General features: G+C 41.2%; 1 protein-coding gene across 15 annotated transcripts in view; it reads right to left on the bottom strand.

Moving 5' to 3' along the window:
- The window catches only part of nav3 (neuron navigator 3), a 273,084-nt gene that overhangs the window by 98,226 nt on the left and 153,540 nt on the right, over positions 1-21,318 (bottom strand). For all 15 annotated transcript variants that reach the window (XM_015040585.1, XM_015040583.1, XM_015040586.1 and 12 more), the window contains 2 exons: positions 14,175-14,292; positions 11,516-11,568 (listed from right to left, as the gene is read on the bottom strand). In XM_015040585.1, the coding sequence (XP_014896071.1) occupies positions 11,516-11,568; positions 14,175-14,292 (171 nt within the window). The remainder of the gene's footprint in view (positions 1-11,515; positions 11,569-14,174; positions 14,293-21,318) is intronic.

Raw genomic sequence — 21,318 nt, 5'->3', positions numbered from 1 at the left:
AAAGTGGTTCTAGACAGTATCGACTCAGAGGGGTTGAACACCAACAAACACTAACATACACCACACTTTTACCAATTCTGCTAGTGTAAATATGTTGAAAATGATTTTTTTGGACATATTAATAGTAAGAAAGTCAGTGTAATAAAACACAGCTGCTAAGAAACCTTGAAATTGGATCATTTATACAAATGTAAGTAAAGAATCTGCTGTCTGAAGCCCAGTGCAAATGATTAAAAATGCAGCGTGGGAAAAACTGCTTCTCTCCGCATAAATAAACAAGACCTGAAGGTTACAGCAACTGAGTGATTTCTACAGAGACACGTTTTAAAGCCGTTTAGCCGTCCTGCCGCCTCCCATACAATGAGGCGCTCACATCGTCCGTGACCTCTCCATCATCCCCGCTCTTCGGATCGGGCTGCTGACGCGTGCACCTCCCTCGGTCTTGTCCTAAACAGTCCACTGATTCCTCTTTCCTCTCTCCATCCCTCCGCTGCTGATGCCTCCGAAGCGGGCCGATCTTGATGGCTGATGAATCAAAATGGATCAAATGGCTCAGGGGTTCAGAGCGACCAACGGGCGGAGGCCTGTTATCGGATTCCGTCTCATAGTCCAGGCATCATTGCTCATCATGTCAACATTTTGCCCAAGGAAACTTTTTTTTTTTCTTCCGTCTGACACCGTCATTTATTATTGATCCGGACAACGGTCTGTAACAGACTGTCATGGTTGCTGGCCGCATTCATCAGATCAATTGTTTCCTTATAAAGGCCAAGCTTGCGTTCATGATGCGCTGTACCATAAAACTTCTTTTATGCAGGAACTCCAAACTAAAATCATTTCATTCCAGTAGCAGACATTGTATATACAAAACAAGGACCGTGATGGTTTTATTCTTAAGTGTAAAGCATGAAATAATTTGGATTGCCTCCAATATGACATCTGCTACACAGACGGTGTGTGCGTGTGCGCACATGTGTGTGTGTGTAAGTAAAATTTGGTGTGAAAAAGCAGACCAAGCCAAACAGATGTTTCATGTGTGACAGCTCAGCCGTCGCAGATTTCATCTCTTTAACTGACTTTTCACGGTCTGAGTCAAATCTCATTACCACTCTTGATGATGATGATGATGATGATGATGATGATGATGACGATGCAGTAATACAAATGGCTGGATGATGAAATGATCTGTAAAAGATTTTACTTATTCTTTATCTCTCCCTTTTTATTTTACGTTATGTGTCCTTATGCAACTTATCTTTACAACCAATAATAATAAAAACCAATATCTTGCATTACAAATGCAATTGTGTTTACATAATGTAACTTGTCAAATACAACTTTAAATGAGAAAACTTGTTTCCTTTTTTACCCATGTCCTCTTAGGGGCTCTGTGTGAATATAGTAATACTGAGGTATTTATACCCAAAGTGTCACATTGTGAGATACCAGCCCATTGGTATTCTAGTCTTTTGTTTGTGTTTTTTCAAATGAAACTTTGAAAGCTTCTCAGATTCACAGAAAACTGTATCCAGTGTAACTTAATCTCTGTTAATTGCTTTGCAAATTATTCAAGTATATCCTTTAAATGCTATGGATAAAATCTGCAATAACAGCAGCTAACATTGACCGAGTTGTGAGAATTACCGCTTTACTTTTGGGCCGTTGGGATAATCAATTAATTCTTTGAAGCAAAACAACTGGGACCCTTAAAACAGATCATTAAAATGCATCTCAATTAAGACCCGCTGGTGAGAGAAAACTAGCACCATGTTGGTCTTTAGAGTAGGTAACAGTAAGTAAAGCCAAGCAAGCGATGTTTAGAATGAGTCAACAGATTTTAAGTGGACACCAGCTGTCGGATGGAAGCTTCACCAGTTTTTGTCTCCATCGCTTTTACAGTGTATTCTGTAGTCCGGGTTATTGCAATTGCCGTTTACACTTTAAAGATATTTGTGGAAACGAGATGTTTCCAGAGGTCATCAAAGGTCAACCATGCCCCCACACACCACACAAAAACATTTACTAAATCAAATGAAATATGATGTTAAACAACTGAGCTGCGTTTGTAATGCTACATTTTTTGCTTGTGCCGTTATTTTTAAGATTCAGAAAATAAAAATTAAAAAATCCTTAACCCCACGCTACCAAAAATCAAACAAAATTGATAAGTTAATTGTGCTATGTTTATGTAAATGTCTGTAGAACAATTGAATGACAGCATATTTGCTTCATTTTGTAATGTGGCACACACCTTTACTCAGGTGACGTCTCTGTCTTAACTCGGCTCAGTCTGAATCTTCAGTGAAGTTCTGTCATGTTATTTTTGTTGAGATGAAACTAATGTCTGATTGGAAATAATCAGAATGAACCCCCGCAAAGACCATCGATTCCTTGTTTCTGGGATTATGTAGAGAGCAGCAAAATACACAAAGTTGGTGGATGTTTAAAATAAGAAACATCTGGATGGATTTCTAAGCCACTCCAGAAGCTGTGAGGAATTTTCAGTATGTGACCTTACCTCAGATGCTCCTGTCTTACCTTGCATGGCTCTCGGTGTCGGATCAAACACACACCAGCTATTCCTAGATGGTGTGTATCAGGTGCTGCTTCCTCTGCAGCACACACTGCAGCTACTGTACTTTAATATCCCTTCCTCCGATATTTCACGTATTTGAACTTAAAGCGTTAATGTAGTGTTCTACTAAAATATACCCTCAAGTAAAATCCAATACAACCGGTAGCTTCAACTAATTGGTGGACAATTAGTAAAATCCACATGGGTGTGATTGAATGTAATCTACTGCTGATGTTCTGTGAAGGCCTCAGATGTCTGTTAGAACATTAGAGAACAAAAAGGACTACAGAAGAGCAGTAGGTGGCGCTAAATACAGGAGAAATCTCAAAGAAAACATCACATTTTCAGATTTGCAAAAAAAAAAGTGAAAACCATCAATGATGTTCCTTCCATTGTCATTGACTACTTTTTGTTTTTTTATCAGATGGAATCACAATAAAATACACTGAAGTGTGAGGATTTAAAATGACAGCGCGAAAAAGTGAATAGCTGCGCTTCATTTGCCTCTACATAATCCCTGTTGATAGAAGCTGTTACGGTGGAAAGGGTCATGTTCAGCCTATTTTTAGAAAGTAGGAGTAAATTTCAACTGTGAACCTCTTCCATAAACGTTGCCTTTTCCTTCTGTTCAGCAGAGCAAGCCTCTCTCAAAGAGGAGCAACAGCGAGGTCTCGGAGATAAACCGAAGATGAGACATGTGTAATGTCATGCTGCTGGTAGCTGAATATGATGCCAGGCAGGCCGAGTTCACTGAGGGCGAGGAGATGGGATAAGAACCTAAAGGAAGCTGTTCAGCTTTCAGCATATCCTTGTAGAAAAACTTTGCAATGTCATGAAAAAAACAAAAAAACAAAAACAGCAGCTTGGGAGTCAAAGGAAGCATGCATCACATTGCTAATATATGATTTATATTCTGTCCCTTAATTGCCAAATTCTTGCTAAATCAGGAACGGGTCAGAAACCGGAGTTGGTGCAGCTGGATTCAGCGACTGAAGAAACCAGTCTGGATGAAGGGTTAACAGTCTGTCACTCTGCCCATTTAACACGCCAGCATTCATCTCTCTTAACCGAGCATCTGTCCGTGTCATTCACTTCGAATAAGTGATTAAAAGCTTCCAGTTGGGCAACAAGCGAGCCTGTAATGAGTCCCTGGGCGCTCAGTTTAGGCCGGAAACATTTGAGAAGGGTCAACATGTGCAAGAGAAGCAAGGGTGCCCAAAGGAGTCGAAGCTGGAGAGCAGTTGGCACAGTCAAAACGGAGCATCACTGTCATATCTTTGAAAACGATTATTTTTATCCAGTTACATAAGCAAATGTACAGAAAACAAAGATTCCCAAAAGGTTACTTCTGGCTCTAAAGCGATCAATCCACCAAACCAAGAGTCAGCTAGTTACCTCAGCCTGCCAGGAAGGGGAAGGTGATCAATTCAAAGCAAAGATTAACAGTGAGAGGCAACACGGTGGTGCATCAGTAGAAGCTTGGCTCCTGCTGCGTCATTCTCTCATCTGGCTGGTGTGCAGCGAACCTACAGATGGGGCCCAGATGAAGCTAGTGGCCTTTAATGCTTTCTGAAAACCTCCCTAAACTCAAACAGGTCTCCACACCCACTCCAGTCCCGGTTCTGAGGCCAAAATTCCACAACAGTTTGCCTTAAATAACACCGTAGGAATCACTTGTGCTGAGTGGACGAGGTCATGAGTTCACGTTCACTGTAAGTGAGAGATTTATAGACGCTAGCTGCGCAGGATTGAGCCAAGTCATCACTATTGCTTCTGCTAGGCACTTTAATGGTAATCTCTGAGATTAAATGCAGGTTAAAATAAGTTGTGATGTTGACTAATAGTCAACATTACTTAAAGCTATCCAAGATTTTTTCTCAGAGATTTTTTCTTCACCGAATTTATAGAAGACGAATTTCATAAACGTAAGTGAACAGAAAACCCTGTGTTGTACACGCACAGGGGTTGTGGGTCATGTATTTGCAGCAAACCATAACAGTCCTATTATCTATACCCGCTTACCCAGGTATAATACAGAAACAAACAGGACAAATAATGCACAAGGCAAGTTTAGAAATACTAATTAATCCAACAGTTATGTTTTTGGACTTTGGGAAAAAGATTGAGTACCCAGAGAGAGCCTTGGAATGAACAGAAAGAACATGTGAATTCCATGCAGAGAGGCAGAGATTTGGATCCAGGACCTTCTTGTATCGAGGCAGCAGAGCTATTAACAGTGCAGCCAGTTTGATGTAATCAGATGAATATCTTAGTCAAAAGTGGTAATCGTTTTCAAGCAGGTGACAATATGCATGTGGTTTTATTGCTATTCCAGAACTCCTACAAAAACAGAAAAGGTTACTCTCTAAAGCACTCCACACCAAAGCAGCACAAGAACCCAAAACCACAATGTGAACCAAATCAGGACCTCAAAACTGAGGTACATACCATGTCATAATTAAAGTGAACTAGTACTCGCCATCAACAACCCAATGAGTGTGTGATGACTTGTGCCTGTTCCACTCTTTCTGGTCTACAAAACCACAAAACTCTTTACCTTTCCTCATTTAGTATGCATTTACTGCCCTGTGACTTATTTCAGTGCTTATTTCAGATGCTCTAGTGCTTTCACACTAGAGCATCGCATTTTGAAGTAGGTCAAACACAGATAGATGTAATACAAAACAATGAAAAACAAAAGGATGTGATGTAACTTCTTTTGGACGCATGTGTGACTTATCACCAGTAAGACGGAGTTGATTCCCCTGCTGTACAGCCTTCTGCTGACAGTTGTAACATTTCTGCTCTGTAGAAAATACCTAAGTGTTTTTTTTTCCTGCTATCCTTTGCTGAGATTGCTAAAAGCTTAAAAAGACACACACATAAAGCCAGAAAGTGGAACTGCACTGTCATCTGTACAGCGAGGAAGAGCTGTGCGGTTTGCTAATGATGTCTGTCTATAATGAGGAGGATTAGAGTTGTGAGGTTTAATATTTTCTGCTGAGTGGGTCTCTTGAGACATTTCGTTCTGCCATTTGTGTTCTTGTGTTTGAGTGAAACACTTGGATGAAAAAAAAAGCTCTTTTTATTTTGCTTGTTTAAAGCCCAGAATGTACATCTACTGCAATTCTGTCTGCCATCTGTGCAACCGTCCTGTCAGAGGACATGAGGCGTGAAACGAGAGACTAACTGCATACAGATCAGTCTGGATGGTGACTGATTTAAACCCATAGGATCAAAAACTGACAGAAAACATGTAGAAATTGTTATAACATGCATATACTGTCTCTCTATTTGCCCTTAGGAGTGAGTGTGTGCATGCGTGGTCTGTCTGTGACGGACTGCCTACCAATCCAGGGTGTACCTTGCCTTCTGGCAAATGACTGCTGGGAACATACACTAGCATAACCCGTAGGAAGTAATGAAAAAAAAAAAGCATAAGTGGTTAAACAAAAAATAAAACTGTCAATGCTTTTGCATACCACAGTATTTCTATGTGCCTTTGCCATCTTGTGTAGTTCAAATAGCCAAGAAATACAGTAAGAAGGAAAAGCAAACTGTAGCCAGAAATCCAATCCTTGCCAAAAACAAAATCAGGTGGTGTGAAAGATTTGACTTGCAAAACAGCAGCAACCACATAAACCCTGGTAAAAATAATGCTGAAAATGCTAGCATTAAGAATGAATGATATGTCTGCATTAATATGGCATAGGGTGACAATAGTCAACTTTAAACAGTGTTATCGGTCAAATGGGTAAAACTAGGATGATACACGTGGTAATTTAAAAGTAAATCTCTGAAGCTAAGGTGTTAATTTTACTGCTCTATGAGTTACTGTCCCATAAGTCCACTAAGCAGTGAGGTGATGAATACATTTTGTTCTGTAGGTAAAGGGAGTTTCAACTCAGACGTGCATGAGACACATAGTGAACATATAATGCAGCTGCATATAAAAAGTTTGTTGGTTTTCACTCTCACAGGTCATCAAGGTATACATCAGCGAGGCTCGTCTTTTCAGCCAAAACAGTGCATTTTAAGGCTGATTGTTTGAAAAGCTTGGAGAGACTGTTGACACGGTGCTGGTGTAACCTCAACAGCTTCCAGCAGCTGCTCACGTTGGCCCCGGTCCACTCACTAGACCGGCAGTGACCGTTACATGCCTGTAGGTCCAGTACCATCATCAAGACCCAATCTACCGCTCAGTGGCAGCTGTTGCTACTGTGATACCTCTGCCGTTGGCTCCTAATCTCTTGGTGCTAGGTTACTAATGGCACATTTCCAGAACGCACTGCAGCTATGTTTCTTTCTCAGTACAGGATAGATAAGACGTAGCAAGCATATAGATGATTATTTCTAGTTAGTGAGTTTTTTTGGGGGGGGGGTTCAGTCTAAAGACTAAACATAAAAAAATAAACTGGTCCAGATCATGTTTGCACTGTTTTTTACAGCCAGAAACAAGAAATGTCGGGGTATGGAAGACCAATAACACCAAAATTAATAAATAAAGTCACAATGTCATGGCTAAATAAAGAAATGTCTTCATATTCATTTAAATACTCATCTATTTTTTATTGAACTAAGGCACTTTTGGTCCTCCATACAGACATTATAGTGACAATGAGAAAGAAAGAAAGTCTGATTAAGCTTCTGCTAAATTTGTAATTAAGAGATGTGTTTTCACTTTGAATTTGATCATTTCACTATTAAGTACAATGACATGTTTTGTTCCACAATCTGGGCCTCTTCAGTTTACACGTTTCTCAACTACCGTACACTGTGCCCAAAATGGGGGGTCTGAATTCACCCGCCGCAGCACTGCAAGTGACGTAAATGGCTGATTTGATGTTTGTGGGAGTGTGAGCCGCTTTAGGCTATGTAATGTCTGCTCTCTCATATGGCAATATAGTATTTCAAGTGTCAGCCGGAATCCTGACTATAAAGAGAAGGCTGGAAAGAGGACTGATGTGCTGTGGTATTGCATTTTGACCAAAGGTAGTCAGAAGAACATTTTTTTTGTCACTATTAAAATTATGTGTGATGTCAGAAATTGTAAATGAAGACGCATCAAAGCCAGAAAATGATTATTCTAACAAGTTATTTCAAGTCCTTCCATCAGTTCTCTATAGATTTTGGTGAGAGCTTCGCCTCTCAACAGAATGACTTTATTATGACAGCATGGTGAACATATTTAGTCTGTTAAACCACTGCAAAAACGTTTTTCATTTATTTCTGTAAAACAGATAACCTGTGCTTAGTTTAGACTGATAACTGACACATTTCTAGTGTTTGTCAGAAATGCAAAAATGGGATGAAGCTTGAACCACAGTGAGAGACTTCATTTTCCATCATGATTCCTTTCTAATCAGAATCATGTTGTTGCTCTACCTACAGAGACACAGCATGGTTTGTTCAAGGTGATTTTCAGTCTTGGCCTATTCTGTCATTCGCTCTACTCGCATGAAAGCCAAAAACTTGATCTTTAATTTGCTCAGAGCTTCTTCCACATGTCTGCTGTGTCCCAAACATATAAAAACTGCACACTAAAGTTTTCCTATCAACAGATTCTCCCACCTGAGCTGTGGATCACTGCAGCTGCTGCAGAGTTACCACAGGCCTCTGCACCGCTTCTCTGATTAATGCGGTCTTTGATTGGCCTGTCAGTACAGGTGGACGCCACACTTTGCAGATTTACACTTGTTAAAATTCTCAAAAAGCACATTTCATTTTCATTCTACTTTACAATTATGTTCTAAGAAAGTGGATTAGGGTTTAATGTTTTTCTCAAAATTATGATAAAAATGTCAGAATTCTGAGAAAAAAAGTCTGAAATATTTTTTTTTTCCAGTGGCCCTAGTCCTCTCCCATATTCAATTTTGTATTGGAATATCAAAAACCTCAACAAAATACACCAAATGCAGAGCTGATAAAAACATAGTAAAAGTCTAGCCCTTCACTCCAGCATCATTTAACGTCAAGAAAACAAGCTGCAGACGGTTAAAGTTCCTACCACAATAATCATACACACGCTCACAGTACATCAGGTGTTTCCTTTCCTCTGCTCCCACACAGTAAGCAACCATGCTTTTCCCAAAGTTTATTTTCCCATGCTGGCAGGACCCTCGGAGCTCAGAGCAGGTGGTGGATCAATAGGCTTAGCAAGTGAATGAGACAAAGACCACACTGCGCACAAATGCACACAGTCGCATAGTGAAGCCGCCCGGCGCGGCAGAGCTGCAGCAGTCGGGCGGTCTGGTTCCAGCTGTTCCCAACCAGCACCATCACTTTATGTAAAGGCGGCAGGGATGGATCCACCAGCAGAACCCAACAACCGTAAGATCTTCCTTGCCCCGGTTTTTAAATGCAGCCGTCAAGCTATGCTTCCTCTACAGCTGGAGGAAGACAAGCAAACAGCTGAAAACTGCTCGCTGTGTGAACTTGGTCGTAAAACAGATGCAGACACATTCCAGCGGAGGGTTTTCACCAGACTTTTATGTCACCTTGTTTAGAGGTAAATGATGTCTGAGTAGGAATCGGCCGTTGACCCCCGGAAGACCGTCGCTGCCAGAGTTGAACTCCACCGCGTCCCGTTGAGGATGGCAGTTAGCGTCCTTTTAACGGGAGGCAGGCCGATGCCAGAGCAAACCTCTTACCCATATAAACACTTAGTCAACTCTGGTTAAAGTGAGGGGCAATTATCTCGCAGTGACGACAATCAGCGGTCATAGAGCTCGTCATCCCGTTAAAAAGAGCAGGAATCTGTCACCCAGCCGCTAGCATGGACAATATCCTGTATGGAAATGGTGTAAAAGCTACTAGAAGTTGTTGCTGAACTGACAGGATGTGGCTCAGTCACTCACCGCCAGCCCTCTGAGTCGCTCAGGCAAACTGGGTTTATTGCACAAGAATTCGTACTCATCAAGCTTTTATCACCGTGTTTCACTGCACATACAGCTGCAAGCCTGTCAAAGGAATGTTCTTCCAGTCTACATCAAGAGGTTTTAATAAGGTAAAAATGTGGTGGAAAATTTTAAGATTTTGGCCGACATGCTAAATGCTAACTGTGGTAGAGAACAGCTAACATGACGGTGGCTGCATCATGCTGTGGGGATGTTGTTCTACTAGGAACGAGGAAGTTAGTCAGGGTTGACAGGAAGACAGATGGAGTTTAATATAGAACAATCAAGGAAAAACAAACTGATAGGCTAAAAGGGAATCATGCTAACGCTTCAGTGGACTGGTTTAAATCAGACATCAGGATATAATAGCAGGCAGCGCTAACGTCATTCTATTCATGAAATATATCAACACAAATTAGAGATTCAATCTGAAGGAAACAAGAGTTTCCACAACTTCTTTTTTTAAATATTATCCTGAAAACCACGGCATTCATATCCATTTAGCCCAGATTCATTTCAACTAACTGTCTTTAGAAACCCCGACTATAACACAGAGGAAACCTCAGTGTAATCTGATCTTTGTATTAACGCAGCTGCAGGATTGTTGGAGAACATTAGAGAAGAGCAGAATGTTGTGAAGATGTCTGGGTATAATGAAATGGACTTCATTTTGGACACATCATGGAGAACCGTTGCAATCCACTGTTTGAAAATGAAAAGAATACGGTGCAACAAATCTACCAAAACATGGTTGTCCATCTGAAGAGAGGAGGAGAGAGTTTATTGTTCTGAGTTACCGTGGAGGAGATGAGGAGATTAATACCTGAGGTGGGATCATTTGCAGAAAGGATAATTGCCAGTTTTTGACTCCAAATATGGCTTTCATAGAAAGGTAGCCGAGAGAAATCTCTTAACTCTCACTGCCAGTAAATGTGCTCTGTTCATATATGACCAAAATGTATCCTTCTGGCCGACATGCAGCAAGATGGCAGCAACCTGCCAAGATACTGGCTTTTCTTCCAGAGACAGGAGAGCTGGTCAGAGGTCAGTGGAAGATGAATGGAGGAATCCTGGAGGAAAGCCTGTTTCAGGCTGCAAAAGGCTTAAAGTAGGGCAGAGGTTCACCTTCCTGCAGGACAGGAGCTCTGAACATCCAGCCAGAGCTTAGCAAAAAAATAAAAAAATAAAGAAATAGGGGGAGAATTTTGGCCTGAAGAGCTTTGCAGCTGTAGCTGCAGCAGAAGGTAGCTCTACTACTCTGCAAACCAAGTATTTTTTATCAAGTTTGTAGTGCAAATATCACACTTGCAATAAGACTAAACTAACTTTTCAGCTTGTTTTAAATTAATACTTTCTTAATACTGATTTTCAAAAAGTAGTAGTTCAACTGACAGATTCTTTTCTCTTATAAAACATTTTTCCCATGTCAGGTGGAAAAAATCTGGCAGCGGAAATATTTCTGTAAATCAAATTTCAGTGATTTACTCAAAACATGCTCCTTCATCTTGCTGAAAAGTTACTTGCAAGTTAATCTTGTTTTACTTAAGGTGTGCTGAGGTATTTGCACTAGAAACTAGACAACACCACTTGGTAAAATTGAGTGTTTTTGCATTTACGCATTAACTCAGGGTGTGAATAAAACTGTACGCCACTCCGTTAGATTTTACTTATAAAATAAAATTGGAAATCCACTCTGTTAAACCCAAATGTATGCTACATTCTGCTTGTTTACCAACCAAAATTTCCAAACAAGATTCATTAAATGTAGCTGTTATGTGACAAAATGAGAAAAAGTTCAAAGGGTTTGAAAGTACAGTGGTAAAAAACAAAATACAGTAATTACAGGTGGGGAAATGTACATTTCTAGATCATTTTCATTGTCAAAATAAAAAAAAATCATGTTTGTATCCTTATATTGACTGAAGGGCTGCTGAGCATCACCTACCTGGTTCTAGAGATCAGAGATTATTCACACAACCCAAGCAGTGAAGTTCCTTCATATGATCTTAATTAACACAATTCTTCAAAATAATAGTCGACTCACCATTTGCGACTGGCTCCTGGGGCTACCATTGATGTCCTCCACCTTCTCGTTCGCTGCGTGAGAAACAGAACGAAGACGTGAGAGCCATCCTGAGCCGCAACATTCTAACGGTCTAGAGCATGTGTGGAGGTGAGCGAGTGTACGGAGCAACGTCTGGGAGGCAAGGCTGCCTAATTCTTCAGCTGCTGTGCAGAGTTACTGACAGGCCTGCTTGGCCTCATTGTCTGGTTGGGGTGAGCAGGGGAGGGTAAAGTTTCAATCCAAGCAGAGTGAAAGAGAGAGAGAGAAAGAGAGATGTAGAGAGAGAGAGAGAGAGTGAGAGAGGGGGAGAGAAAGAAGTGAGAGAATGTGAGACAGACGGCATGAGAAAGAAAAGCTTCATGCATAATAGACAGGAAAATATGTTTGTGGGTCTGAGAAACAAAGGAGGAAGTCCAAAGAACAAAAATGTTTTGAAAGGTGAGGGTGACGCAGGAAAAAAAAAAAAAAACTAGAGCAAAAAAGAAAAAAAAAAAAACAATGAGTGGGAGAAACTGTTCTAAACGATGCTGAGAAAAAGATTATGTAAGAGCCACTGCTGCGAGGACGCAGTCTAGTTACACATTATTTATCACTGAGGACTTTCGCAGCTCATTCAGACTAGAAAACAACAAGTTTGTGCGACTGCCTGCGATGCGGCCGCAGGCTCACTCCATTCATGACAAAGTTGATTAATTTAACCGAAACCACCTGTAAGGCTGCGGTTTACATTTGCCAAACAAAGACGCCCGTTAGTAAAATTTATACTGCTGTAAAGCATCACGCCTCTTCATCCAATAGTGATGCCTCACACATTGCCTCAGAAGAGCTTTTCTTTGAGTAAAACATTGGAGTGAGCTGCTTGGAAGGCAAGAGCTAAATCCCAGCGTTACAATCTGGCTCTAGGGGCAATGCATGAGAAAAAACTCAACAGAAATGGAGCTGGAAATTTGTGAGACTGAACAATGTCAGCCAGATATTGTGGTATTCAACTTCAGCACACAGTTTGGGCTCTAGAGACTCTTTTACTTTGGAGTATCCCTGGAAAAGAGGCGTCAGGCAGGTGTGGGAATCCTCAGAAGTCCTTGGCAAAAAAAAAGTATTGCGTCATTGCAGTTTTCAGTTGCAAGAGAGAAAGATGTGAGTGTTGTTATCCACTGAACATTAGCTCAGGTTATATGGCCTTGTTGAAGTCTAAGGATGGTGTCCCACAATGACCGCCCTCTTGGCAGGAGGTATCCCAATCTGCCAGTCCCAAGATCTCCAGGAGCCACCTAGTGAGGTGTATCTTGGGAAAACTGTATTTTTTATTTGGATCCAACCATTTCTAAGTTGTACGCCATACGCGCAACGTCCATAATGTTCACCAAGTTTGCCAATAAGGGCACCAGGTCAAGGGTGGGTAAATCCAGGTCTTGAGTGGCGGTGTCTCTGCTTCACCACATCTGAGTCAATTAATAAGGTCATTAGCAGGACTCTGGAGAACTTGACTATCTACTGAGGAGGTACATGAGCCATTGGATTGAATTGTGTTGGACACATCTAAAAGTTGCAGGACACCAGCACTCAAGAACTGGAGTTGCTCACCCTGAACCAGGGAATCTTAGGCCGATGGTCAGTGTTTGACTCGTTTTGTGAGATCTGAGGAATGGTGTCTTTAACGATCAGATAAACCTGGTAGTTTATCAGCACCTGGTAGAGACATGTGCATGAACTAGGACTGTCTGCCAGAAAACCAGCATTTGGAGGACATTGAATTTGCAAGTCAGAAATCTCATGTTCCAGCATAGGTCACATTCAGGGCCTCTTTTGCATCTGTGGCCTGCAAATTCTTTACTCCCGTCACAGAAGCAAGGCACCAGCAGGGATAGAAGCTGTCGCACTCGAAAACAAGATCCTTACGGCTTGGTTATCACTGGGGACTCCTGATAGGTACGACACTCTGAAAAGGCTGTACAACACAAACTTTTACGTCTCTGCAGCGCCTTTCATGTAACGCAAATTATTTTCTGCAAGGAGGTTTCTCTAACACCCAACTGTGGAAGTCCTGGTGCCCTATGACGTGAGATGAAGCGATGAAAACGCTGTGACGGGGTTTCACTGAGACAAATGACTGAAATAAGATTACAGCTCTGTAACTGTAATCTCTTTAACCAGTCTTTTCCAGAGGTAATCCTATTACAGTGAGACATTGTGCAGTGAGTACTGGTAAGTTGTTCCAGAGGAAGGTTTCGTGATGAAGTTAGACAAAAACTCGGGGACCTAGAAAGAAACTGATATAGTAAGCAAAAAAAAAAGAATGCCAGAGAAAGTAAAGGGACAGAAAGAGAAGCATAAACAGGAGCATGAGTTACAATGGGGGACACATGCATTAACTGAAGGGATGTCATAGCCATAGATCTCTGCTGCTGCAGCTCCTCCAGCACCCAAAACAAAGGACAACTGCTGTGTTTTGGCCCCGATATCAGACTGTCACACCAGCCAACTGCAACAGAGACCGAACTCGGTGTGTGTATGAAACAGAGAGTGGGTGGTCGCTCTATTCACCATAGGGAACTAAACTATAGAGTCTTCAAAGTGTGTCCTCATTTCAATTAGCTGTATTTATCTGTTAAACGACACATTTCACACGGTCGCCTACCTATGATTTGGATGATCTGCGCCAGCAAGACTCCATCGGTGACGTCCTGGCTCAGGTCTTTGATGAGGCGTGGACAGCCGGACTTGGCCAAGTAGTGGTTGGCCCAGTCTGTGTATATCTGCAACACCAGGACAAAACATACTGTTAGTACATTTGGGGCTGTCAATCACTCAGTGCGGGGCTGGCGAGTTCTGAGAAAGGTTGGGACAGAAGTTAGACCGGAGAAGGCGCCCAAATCCTTGGGAGCAATCCCAGTAAATCCTTAAAAAGATACATATTAGGAGACGTTTGCATACACCCACAGTCGGCTTTAATGCCGTAAGATTCTGGGGCTTTTTATGAAGTAGTTGAGACAATCATCTAGTTTTAAAAATATAAATTCCAAGAATTGGGTTTGAGTTTTCTCTGAGTCTCACAGTGTCAAAAATGATACAAAAGTTAGAAAGAATACATACACCCCCCACCTAGTGTTTGGGGTAAATGTCCACACTTTTCACAACAGGCTAACATTAAACATGTGGAATGGCAAAGGCCTCATGTCTGTTCAAAACTAACAGACCATGCCTGAAAGAAAGGTCTGTACAAGAGCTAGCATGTTCTATCATTTCTTTCAAAGGACAACTATCCATCCTAAATCACGATACAAGCTCATCAATGGCTCCAAAAACTCTCATTTCTCTAAACATGTGCATCTGTTTCCAAAAGCCATTACCAGTTAAATTTTGTATTGTAGGCCACCCTGCATCAAAATGGCTCAAATGCGTCACAAAAAGCCCATAACTAATATGAAATTCATGCCCATTCATGAGTGAATGTAAACCTCTCAGAAAGCGCTTGATGCGAATAGAAGTAAAAAACTAACGTCTGGTTTGAGCATAAATAATTCTAAGCCACCACAAAGCTCGGAATAAATAAAGGAAAATGTCAAGAGAGGAGAAATACACACTTCTGGATTTATTCCTCAAGCCTCTATTATCCTCAGAGATATCAATAAACAACATTTTATCCGTGCTGTCTGCACCAACAGCGTCCAGCTCTCTCCATCCGTCTCTCAGGTATTCTGGTAGATGTTGTGCCAGGCAGTGCTGTCCAAACAGGGTCCTGCACTTCCTCACAACTCAAACACAAATATTTGATCAACCTTTGATTCTCCAGACTGCACCGAGACCTGCGCTGGTTCTGATCTTTATCATAGGGATGAGTACATGATTTCATTAAACGCTCAGATGTTATATACATGTGAATAGAACAACCCGCATGGACTGCAAACATACAGCACTTTTCAGACATCCACATTTGTTGATGTCAGATGTAGAAAGGCCTAAGATAAAATGTTTTATTGCAGCAGAATATTCCTGCACACAAAAAATGTTAACCTTTAGTTTGTGTAGTTATTTATGGGAGGGAGGAAAGATCCACCCCTATCCTGAGATAAATATGATTTAAGCTTTTTACATTTATATTGTATATTTTTTTAAGTTCAGAGGCTCTTATAAACTCAGATATTTTATGACGTTTAGCCTGGTTCCAAGGGTAAATTGTGATCAAAATCACATTAAGCTTCCAAGAGCTTGACCAAATAAGTCAGCTGTATGGAAAAGCTTAAGAAGAGTTCTTTTTAGTGTCTAAAAACTCTATCCAATTTAGACACTTCTCTATAACCCCAAATAAAGCAAATTTTGCCCAATGAGACCATAAAAATCTCTACAAACACCAAAAAAGAAGAATCTCTTTCCAATGAAGGCTTAAACTGCCATGTCGAGATGAATTCATGTGTGATTTTAATTTGTTTAGTTACACTATCAAGCAATCTTCTAGGTTCTTCTCGACACCAAGTGGTTCAGGTCATTCTCCATTATAACCGAGTACCAGATCTGTGTGGTTGGGTCATAGCAGCTCAGTCCTAGAGTCCAGAAAGTAATGTGAGGTGATTTCCATGTGATACAAACAACAAGCACAAAAAGCGCTGCACCTGGTGTTTTCGATGTCACTCAAGATGTACCGAGCAGATGCTAATGTAAAAGGGCTAATTGCTAATTGTTTACTATAGCTTTTTATAAAAAGCTGACCTTATTTCTCCTCATACCGTTTAATAGTTTCAAATCCATTTATTTTGATGCCAAAGGAAGTACCTGAGTGACCACAGTTTTCCCCAGGTGTTTGGAGGTTAGAGTCAGTTTTAACTTCCCTTAACTATTGTTAGGGCAGCTAACACTGCTAGTTAGTTAGCTAACATAAGTTAAACTTCCACAGGTAAATCACAGAGGAGGATGGTCAATAGGAAGTACCAGGTTTTCTTTTCATAAACTGAAACTGTAACGTGGCGATGCCATTTGTTCTGAAACATGTTCTTGTGTTTTTCACAAATCCTTAATTATGTGTCTTAAAAATATACTTTACAAGAAATCAGAGGATAAATGTCTTATACCCCCCCCCCCGGGAAGCGAGGGCTTTTTCCTGCTACACCATCCCAAATGGTTGAGATTTCCAGAGAAACTGCCACATAAAACCTAACCACTTCTCATGATGAAATAATCTTTTCCCCCCTCATAAACCACACACACTGCTCTCAATTAAAAACACTTCTATCCCGCTCTTTTCTGTTTTCTTGGAAGCAGGAAGTTAGCTCATTTAAAGCTGCCCTTCTGCAGGATTTTTAATCTGATGTGGTTTGGTTCAGGGAATTTCTTTACGATAAGTAGTAAAGTGTAGGCATGAAAAAAAAAGTTAAAAAAGTAAAGAATTAACAGGTGGGAGTCACATTTCAACTTACAGGAAGGGAAATAAATAGCAAGAGATTTATAGAGAAATACAGAAATAAGGGAGGCGCCGATCCTTAGGTCAGAGATCAGAATCTGACAATTTTCTCCTTAGCAACCTGATAATTTATAATTTGACTGATCAAATTATAAAATAACATTTTTTAAATTTTTGTTGTTCAGTAAAAATCTGAAAAATAGAGAAATATGCTAAAATTGATCATTTAGAATAATTAATAATGCTTTGTTTTTCTGTTTGATTAATAATTTCCAACCTCCATCAAGGAAGCTGCAAAACCTTGTGTCTAATGTTCATATTTTGCTACACCGTCAATTAAAATGAAAATAAATACGTTTGCTGAAGCTGTAGGTCCTGAAAGTTGTATGCAGACACAGAAAAGAAGAAAATATGTTCAAAAGGTCTGACCAGCCTGAACCAGTGACTGGCCATTTGGAAGCTCAAAAATAAAATCTTTTTCTGATCTGTGAATCCTTCCACACAGAAATACTTTTCTGTGTGGAAGCACAGTGAGGTGACTTTTATCAGAAAAAAAAACCCTTTATTACAGTGGCTGCTCTTTCACACAGTGTGACATCACCTCTGCTTCTGAGGCAACTATGTAATGATTGGTCATAACCATGAATGTGCTTCTTCAGTCTTCTTATCTTGCAGTTCTAAGCAGAACTGGAACTGGCTAAAATCGGTATTAAGAGGAAACAGACAAAATCCTAATTTGGGTAAAAAAGGTTTGGATCAGATCAAGCATCTTGGTGTAAAGAACTAGAAAAACAATCCTAACAAGTTTGTTTGTAGAAAACTTGGCAGCAAATTTTATTACATTTTGTCAGCTCCTTGTTCTCTTTCTGTAAAGCAGAAAAGAGAACAGTAGTGCTTAGTAAGAGCATGTATATAGAAGCTAGAGTTTGAGACTGCTCCCTCAGCAATGCTGAGCGTAGACTCATTGACCCCAGTGGAACAGTTCATATATTACTTTATTTGCTTTTCTTAAATCTACATGACAGAACATTTCACCTAATCATAAAACACACAGATGTGTTTCTGTAAAAACACTGAAAAAGGGCTAAAAGAGCAGTTTGTCAGACCGCAGAAAACACAGATTCAGCAACTTTTCCAAATCTACAGCATGTCTTGGCATTTTCTCCCTCTGCTCCACAAGCAAAAAAGCAGAAACTAAACTTCTGTTGCATGCATTTCCGCAGCCTAAAACATGCAGAAGCTTCCTCTAGCTGAGACCTTTAGAACCCATCGCCTCCTACTGTCCCCCCATACCGGCTCACTGAGCCACTCACGTCATGGCCCCTCTGCACTCATTAACCTATCCTGTCAGGATCCTGATCGCTTTGGGAAGCAGAAGCTGGCGCTGTGACTCAGGCGAAACATCAGCAGCAGCAGCAGCAGCTTCAGAGATGCTGACTGGGAGAACTGACATAATACACAAACACCCTCCACACAAAAACACAATCTGCAAAAGCATCCCCCACAGCTGCTCTGACACAAGTAAAAATTCTCACTCTCCCTCCCCTCGGCCAGTCTTTCCTCCTTTCTTACTTTCCTTCTTTCGGCAGCCAGAATCAATCAGCAGAAGTCCAGTGTCTCTCCCCGCTGGCGTTTTTCCCCCTGATGCAGCATGGAGTACCTCTCTTCTTTGACTCTACCTGCTCTGCAGACCCGTCCCCCTCAGCGCCAGGGATCCCAAACGCTGGCAAACAGCCGCCTCTTGCCCCGTAGCAAATAAACTGCCTCCCACCGTCCTGATCACAATGCAGTGACTACTGCTACGCAGGTATTATTGGCAGAGATCTGTAGTGGCACTGCTTGGCCTCTGGAGGGAGCCAGGTAAAAGGAGGAACAGACCACTGGAGTAAGAGGAGAAGAGACTGGAAAAAGAGATGAAGTCACTCCAGCCAGCTGGACTTATTAATGCACGTCTGCTGAATGATTGTTAATGTATGGGCTCTTTAATCAGGGCATCCTTCCAGTGCGAGCTGATACATTAGGAGTTAAACTTTGTTTCAGGAGTTGGAGCATAAATATGATGGCTGAGATGACATTTAGCTGCTTAATACCGTTTGAACGAGGACGAGTCTTCTGCGGCGGAGCTGGCTCGAAAACGTCCGCTTGGCAACGGGGTTGCTCCCACATGGGTACTAAATGTAATTAAAGACAACATGGAGCTGCATTAACCAAATGAGCGATGAGCCAAGTGAATCAATAGGACCGCAATGTGATGGAGCTTCCTCTGCAAAGTCTTCCACTTTGCAAAAGCGGAACTAATTGAAGGATGGGAAGAGCCGGCTCGGATCCGATGGCTATGTCACTGTCAGCACAGTTTATGGAGGGCGGGGGCAAACAAGGTAGCCACAGAAGTTCATGTGACAGATGGAATAAGTCTGACAGTTTGAGTGCGTGTAGATTTCAGCAGCAGAGTTGGCAGGGTAATACATTTACAATATATAAATATATATATCTCCAAAGGTGATGAAAAGAAATGTGATTCTAACTCTCTGATTATCAAAGGCTGGGTTTTCGAAGTAAAGAGTTCCGAAGGGATCCCCAGAGGTTCCCAGGTCATCCGGTTCGTTTCGAGTCTCCCCCAGGATGCCAACCCCGTGGGAAACGTCAAGAAACCTTCAATAGGAAGGTATCTAGGCAACCAGTTCCAGAGTAGCAACTCTACTTTAATGATAGAGCTTCTTATTCCATCTCTAAAGTTGATTGAAAATTCTTGAAAGCAGCTTGTATCCACGATTTTGGGCATAATCCATACATAAAAGTCTTGATTCTTGAAAATCCAATGTTTTTTAAATAGTCGTTCATTCTACCAATTAAATGTGACCGCAATAAAACTTCTGTGAACAGCTTACAACCTCAAAGCGACCCGCATGCACAGAAGAAGAATCGCTAAGATGAGGTGGTTTTTCAGCTGTTTGCATTAGTTTATTAAAAAAAACTGCAATGTAGACACTTTTTGCATCACACGAGATGCATGATCGACATGGCATAAAAGGGATTTCATAAGACAATGTGGACATTTGTGGAAAAAGTTTTAACTTAATCAGCAGTTTGGAGGGGGTTCCTAAGTTTTGGGGGGATTTGGTGTTTTATGATGTACAAACAGCAGCGATGCCATTCCCACATGAAGACATCAGGTTTAAACACAAATATGTTTAATTCCAGTGCTAACACTCTCCAGAGCTATCTAAGTACACTGAAATCCAAAGGTCACATATGGCATAAGCAGGGAGATGTTCTTTGTTGTTGGGCCAGCTGTCAATCACAGCCTATCCTGCAGAGTTCGCTAAACACATCTGGGACTGACGGAATGAAACACTTATATATTTAAGACCAATAGAAGAATTTCATGCACTTTTGAGAAATCGCTAACTAAATTAAAGTGAAGACAAAACCTTTCAAGTCAGCAAAGGGTGGGAATAGTCGCTTTTATATAAACTGAATCAAAGATGCAGCTCCAGAAAACACGAAATGACTGAGCTGAGACAGATGCAACATTTCCTCAGGCCCTACCGAATGTCAGCGAACCTTTTGCGTGGAAAAGCGATTTGCCATGCATGTCTGTTTTGAGATCCTACTGCATATTTAAGCTAAAGCTTTCACTTAAGCCACTTATACATTCATTGAGCTTGCACAATGCCAGAATTTGGACAGCCATTATGTTTCACTATAACCACAAGAGCAGCTGATGCTGAAGCAAAGACAAATCTGTCCTGTTCTGTCAGGGCTGCTGCCGACCAAATGACTACAGTCAAAAGATAACGGAGGGTGGTGGGCATGCTGCTAAAACACGATGTATTGCTTTCTCATACCAGGATCTGCCAAGATGCTCTGTCAACAAAAGGACATAACTGCATGGCTGTGAGAAGTTTAAGCACACAGTCTATGTTGGATGTGTTTTCATTGCGTCTCTCAACACTGATCCTTTGCGGTGCAGTAGGAACAGACGGCCAAAGAGCGCAGAGGTGGAGAAAGCTGGTAACAAAAAACAAATTAAATTGAGAAGACAAACAGCTTGAAGACAGATGAGCACAAACACGATTTGGAAACAGACGGCAGAAAAGCAGACAGGAATATTGATAGTGAGTAAGATGTACAAATCCCAAGCATTTTCCCAGACAGCTAACTTTTAACCATTGTACCTATTAGTTTCCATCATCTCCTGCCAGGAAAATCACTGCATGTCGTCTCATTACTCTGTTCCATGGTGCCAGCCTGGTAGAGAAATTCAGGCCTGAACATCTGCAGAACTACTGAAGGACAACATGAACCAACACAAGTTACACTTAAAAACCTCTGCCTATTGGCAGAGTAGTGTGCAAATCAAATAATAGAATTAAATTAAAAATGG

The sequence above is a fragment of the Poecilia latipinna genome, unplaced genomic scaffold (assembly GCF_001443285.1).
Source record: "Poecilia latipinna isolate Pla-1442-1.1 unplaced genomic scaffold, P_latipinna-1.0 Scaffold518, whole genome shotgun sequence".
NCBI classification, from domain to species: domain Eukaryota; kingdom Metazoa; phylum Chordata; class Actinopteri; order Cyprinodontiformes; family Poeciliidae; genus Poecilia; species Poecilia latipinna.
This window is presented reverse-complemented; position numbering and strand designations above follow the sequence as displayed.